We start from the raw sequence: 6,350 nt of genomic DNA, 5'->3' as shown, positions 1-6,350 counted from the left end.
AAAAACTACTAATTCCAATTTTTATTTTGATACATCAACATTTTTAGAATCAATATTCGCTAAATAGTTTACAGTTATTTAAAGAGAAGTTCTCATTTAAATCACAGAAGTTTATATTTCACTCTCTAAGTAGCACAAGACCCTTAATAATTTGAAAATATCGTCTGTAAGTAGAAAAGTATATTTAAAAAATGTCAACAATCGGGTTTTGAATAATTGCATTATGGAATAAAAAGGGGATGAGCATGCTCGGTGAATCATTCTGTACTTAGATATAAAAGATATATATGCGACTACACCACTGTAACTTCATCTCGGTTCGATGGTTATTGATACTTGAAAAATAACAACGAAAACCACTTGTTTTCTAAGTTTTTTGCGCTTGGACGATGCTCCAGATATATACCATGTCGATATATTACGCATACGCACACACGGGGTCACCTCAAAATGTTGTACCACAATGTTATTCATGAAGGACTCCATTTAATTCTCCCTCCCCCCTGCCCGATTTGGGACACTGGGATGACTGTGTATGATATTATAAGGACGTGGATCACCGCCGGAATCACATTGCGCTTCTTACAGGATAATAAAATAAACACAGAATACATGAAATATAATATTATTATTATTATAAACACGGACACACGCACAAACACGTACCTACACGTATAGTATTGTTATTATTGTGAAGGTATTATATTATATTATCATAAATATGTATGTACGCGTGCGTGCTTGTATTTATTTATTGTAAACGATCAAAATAAGTATTATAACTATAGTAATATATACAACGGTTTCGGCGGAGACTACGCACGCATATACATCACAACATTGTAAGTATTGTTATATTGTTATTATTACACAGTGCTGTTGTATAGGACGAAATATTATATGATTTATATAATATATTATTATGCTATAAAAACGTTACAATTAGCCGAATAATACAACACAATTTATAATATTTGATTTTCATAATATTATAATAAATATAGTATAATAACAACTGCAGTTATATTATAATAATAGGTACATTACAAATAAAAGCGACGAATTTACTCGTATAACACCACATAATCGATGGCACGTCCGCCGCGATATTTAATTTTTTTAATTTTTTATCATACAAAATGCACGATGAGAATAACGCACTTATACTAAACCAAAAAAACAAACCAAAAACACGAAAATTTAAGGGCGTAAAAAATTACTACAGTCCGTTCCGGTTCCAGAGGGTGGGACGATGCCGCGCCACAGCACTACATTTCGATCGTGTGACAATAACGACGCTTCCGCATCGGATGTTGCGAACAATTGACGAACGACGACGATCACCTGCCGAACACCAAGGTGGATGCCATCCAACAGCATCCGGCCGACGCGAGCCAACCGAAGACGCCATCGTGCGACCACCGGACCGCGTCCGAGTTGAGCGAACTGTTGTCCGTCGGCAACGAGTTGAAAACGGTTTCCGATGGACCACCGTTACCTCCATCGTCGTCGCCATCGTTGTAATCTGTGTGGACGAAATCGCAAAAATTCGTAATATTATATTATAACAGTTACCTATAATCTCACAGATATATTTTAAAAAAAGTGTTCTATATATTATATTTCTTCCCCATACTATAATTGCCATGGCAACCAAAAAATAAATTAATAGTTTTGTATATTTTACTATGGGCCATGGGGATTATCGCCTCTACCCCCTAATCGCTAAGCTCACCGATCCACATTCACGGTCACATTTGTGAAGAAAGGGCGGATAACTCTAATATAAAAAAGATTATAAATAATTAATATTTACTAACGTTTTAAATACAATTAATACACATAAGTGCTGTAATGTTTCAACAAATAAAATGGTTTCAATTAAAATCTCTGAAAATGTTCACTTAAACCTGATTTCCCGGCAATTTTTACATTGAGAAAATGTAACGTATATCTGCAAAATAACTCTAATATTGGTTTGCAAGATAATTATTTGACGAAACAATTTTTCAATACCTTTTTGAGTAAAAGGAGATTTTTTAATATTTTAAATTTCATAATGCAATGGGGGGCTATTCTGGGTCGTGAGGTTGAAACCCCAGGGGGTCGTCGTTGGCTGATGGTAAGCAATTTGGGGGTTAGGGTCCCATGGTATCATAATATAATAATGACAGTTATGAGTCAAGGTAATTGGAACTATTGGAAGTAGTGGCTTACCGACTATGAGTCTATAGTTTAACAAGAGCGTCGTTATAGATTTTTAGAAACTTATTTCTAACGTACCAACCATCGACTGATATCTATCTAAAGATAAGAACTCTGAAAATAGATTTTGAACTTGACGTGAGTAGTAAAGTCTACATGATATTGAATTTCCAACATTTTTGATTTTTTCCCTTGAGTTTATTAAAAAAACGAATGTGACAAATTTTGAAGTTACAATTTTTCCAATTCACTTTAGCGTGACTTATAATATATAGAGATGAAATCGGATGAGCGGGTAAAGTTGATTCTCGAGTATAGACTTAACGACAAATGTCTATATTGCGCATGTGATGGACAGGGATAGCAAATCACCATTTGTAATCCCCTTAAGGCGCCTGCGAGGGTCGCAAGTAACGAATGTTTCGTTATGGGTTCACAGAAGCGTGTTAAAAAAATCAATATCAGGGGCATGGAAAAATAGAAATACACTGAAAACTATAAGACAGTAATGAGTAAAATAACAATACTGTCGATAGGTCATATAGATTTTTTTGGCCAATATTTCTATCTGATTTATTATTTTAACGACTTTTAGAAGAATAACATCACCATGACATTTTGAGTTATTTCTGACGCTAGTTAAAGTCGTATTTTTGACACGGTATGCATGTGGTTTTCCGGGTCTCCTGAGTAATCGACTCAAAAAGTTTAGGTATAACAATGAACTAACAATTCTATATTTAAAATGTTCCTCAAAAACAAATATGTTTTAGTATGTCTTAGTTAACTCTAAGTGAACTGCGAACAAATCTCACGGTAATTGTTTACTAGGTATATTGCAACAATACTCTCCATCCCTAAACGCTTCATGCAGGCTAAGGAAGCACATAATATTTTAACCTAAAGATAACACCACTCTTTCGAGTGGTTTAGTATAAGCTATTTATCAAAACATTAGCTCAAACAGAGCCGCAACTACACCAATTTGGGCCCGTGTGTAAATAAAATGGATGGGCCCCCCTCACTCTTGAAAATTAAAAAATTAACTTATTGAGTATTGTACAATTAATTTTTCCAAATATGAAAATATACTTTGGAATTTTGAGTTTTCACTCATACAAAATAAGGTTAACGAAACGCGTAAACACACTTACACTAAATTGGTCAAATTGAGCGTTCCTTCACATGACGCACTTCAATCAATTGCAACCAAATTATTATTAATCTCGGTTATACGGGCCACAAAAGAAACGTTGATGTATGATAATGTTGTGTACAAAACAAAATCTTTTGTTCAATCATTAATAATTATTATTATAACAAAATGGTTATATTTTTTTTCTATATATTTTTAAATTTGTATCATTGGGCCCCCCCCCCCCATTATGGGGTTAGGGCCCTGGGCCCGTGTGTTTGACACACGCAACACACCCGGTTATTGCGGCACTGAGCTCAAATAAACATAGGTATTTTAAAAATAATTAATGGGTGTGTGACTCACCTTTGCGATCGTCGTCTGGTTCTTCAGTAATCGCCATGGGTCTCGACGGCACTGCGATTTCTGCGAACAAAATCCAACAGTCAGTCGATTTACATCCTGTTCGGTGGTTTACACTACGGACCATCGAACCTTAACTATATATTTAGAGACGCAATAAAAGCGACGTTTATTTGTAACGATCGCTCTATTTCTCTTTCCGCCCCGCCCCCGCTTATAATTCTCTCTCGTAAAGCCCTCCCTTGCAAACACGCCACATTCTCTACTCTCGTCTAATACGTAAACTGACGCGGACATATATGTACATATTATATTCGACCAATGCATTTGTTTCTGTCAATTCGATCGATTACGTTTATTGTAGATAACGAAACCTCGATGTACCTATATAATAATAATAAAGTGTCGAGTACAACTACTACTGCAGCAGCGGTAACGTTTTTCTATCACAGTCACAGCTGATGTTGAAGATTTACTGGAGTCGACAAAAATATTGTACGATATCGTTTTCGTTAAATGTCCGAAATAGATTATAGCAAAGGGGTTTTAATCAGCTGCAGTAGTTAAGATTAATCAGTGAATTTCGCAAAAAAACAGTTACGAGCCTGGACCTAATTAAATTGTATAAAGTGTTAAAATCATCGAAATAGTGTTTAAAAATAATTGAAGTAAACTATTATGGTTGTTACCGATAAAAAATAATATAATTGGAAAAACATTTTTTTTCGATCCGTTATTATAACAAACGCTTTTAAAAGTTAATCATGCGCCTTTTTATTTTTACGGAGTGAATTATGAACAGCATTTTACAGTTCAAACATTAATTGACATTTTACAGGGTTTCGGGAAACCTAATAAATTCGTGTTTTGAATAATTCATTGAAGGAAACTTAATATTATACTTATTATTACTACACGCAAAGTCAAAAAAGCATCGGTTGCATTTTTTTTATATATATACAAAGAGTAAAAGAAATATCTGACGAAAATAAAAAAAAATAAAATTCATACTAGTAATGGTAATGTACGATGAAAATTGTGTAACTTATATAGATACTAAGTAATTAAAAAAATATACTTATGTTAGGAAATTCACAAAAATCATTTTTGGAAAAAAGTGATTACGTTTTAAAATAATTTATTCCAAAAAATATTGATATTTTAAAAATCATAAAAAATAAACACTTAACTTAGATAAATGTTTTTACCAACAAAATTGTTCTTACAATCAGATTTACAAATTTGTTTATTTTAAAATTTCCCAAAAAAATTGAACTGAATTTTAAGATTTGTATTTTCAGTTTAAAGAAATAAAAATGAATATATTATTTTATACTATACATTTAGCGCAAGTGTTTATAAATTATATAAATGAAAATTTGTTTTTTAATATTGATTATAACAAAGTTATTGCATTAGTCAGTTCTTTCTGGTACACCCTGTATAATATACAATACCGTTTTATTATACATTATCTTATGATCCTAGAATACGGAGGTAAAGACGCGAAACTATTGGTTTATACGACGATATTGATGTATCTTTAATATAATATAGTAGGTATACGCGTATATAAACTGCTTTTGTTATTACAGTATTAACAAAAAATTTAGATTCTTCTCAACAAATTGTTTTATAAGAGTATATTTATAAGGCGCGACCGTTAATGTAAATGAAGAAAAGTTTATACCGAAGTATATGCATACGCAAAACCAACGGAACACCTGCACGCGCAGATGCTAAACAAAAAGTTATATTGTGCCATGCATATTTTAATATTTAACCATTTATTTGCGATTATTAGTGAAAACAGACGATATAATAATGTTATGTTGAATATAATAATATGTAATTCGTACAAAATAAACATTTGTAGCTTCTTTGCCAGTATTATATAATATTATGTATGGGCAATATGCATACACTCATTATGTGCCATAGTTTGAATTTTATTAATTATTAATTATTACTATATAGTGAAAGATCAAAACTATCAAAACGATTAATATCAAAACGTGAATTTAATTAAAATTCAATAGTGGTTTGGTTGACACACATAACACAAGGATGAAAAATATGACAATTTCATTAAACCATCAGTAATCACTCAGTATAGTCAATAGTCATATTATTTTGTATAATGATGTAACATAGATTTTGCAATTTTGTATCTATATTTTACCATATTATAATAATTAAAACATGAGAGTTTGCAAATGAAACATTTTATTGTGTATTCCGAACTTGGGTTAATATCATCGGTATTCTGCCATCAGTGGTATAGCATAGAAAATACTAAAATACATACTGTAGACATTTTCACGCAGCAATCACTGGGTCGATTGGCATCGTGCAGGCATTTATTAATAAGACATTCATCGTTCCACTTCTGGAAGCATATTTACGATCAAACAACGAGACGAATATTCTAACTGTACAAATACGAAATCTGAAGCTGTTTGTCCGATTTACAAAGTAGGCACCTACCCCAACGGTTGTATCATCGTACATGTCCGTCCTGCCGTATTGCGTATAATATTATATCTGATATCATATTATTAACTTTGTCATGTCATTACAGTATTATGTATATTATATTAATCCATCCACCACGTCACTGCGGTATACCTTATAAGTTAATAACTTG

General features: G+C 32.4%; 1 protein-coding gene across 1 annotated transcript; it reads right to left on the bottom strand.

Moving 5' to 3' along the window:
• Positions 1-609: 609 nt before the first annotated feature.
• LOC107885756 lies at positions 610-4,292 on the bottom strand. The gene is made up of 2 exons (XM_016809445.2): positions 3,707-4,292; positions 610-1,525 (listed from the first exon to the last, which is right to left on the bottom strand). Exons 1-2 carry the CDS (start codon positions 3,828-3,830, stop codon positions 1,341-1,343), a joined length of 309 nt encoding a protein of 102 aa, XP_016664934.1. The 5' UTR covers positions 3,831-4,292; the 3' UTR covers positions 610-1,340.
• Between the last annotated feature and the right edge of the window lie 2,058 nt (positions 4,293-6,350).

The sequence above is a fragment of the Acyrthosiphon pisum genome, unplaced genomic scaffold, assembly GCF_005508785.2.
Source record: "Acyrthosiphon pisum isolate AL4f unplaced genomic scaffold, pea_aphid_22Mar2018_4r6ur Scaffold_12560;HRSCAF=13193, whole genome shotgun sequence".
In the NCBI taxonomy this organism is placed as follows: domain Eukaryota; kingdom Metazoa; phylum Arthropoda; class Insecta; order Hemiptera; family Aphididae; genus Acyrthosiphon; species Acyrthosiphon pisum.
The sequence above is the reverse complement of the archived record's forward strand: the minus strand, read 5'-3'. Positions and strand labels throughout refer to the sequence as shown.

What these genes read in the sequence shown, in the direction of transcription:
- LOC107885756 (XM_016809445.2), bottom strand. Translation starts at nt 3,830, where the DNA reads ATGGTCCGTAGTGTAAACCACCGAACAGGATGTAAATCGACTGACTGT. An exon ending in ACCAGACGACGATCGCAAAG is followed by an intron (nt 1,526 to 3,706) that starts GTGAGTCACACA and finishes TCGTCCACACAG; the next exon opens with ATTACAACGATGGCGACGAC.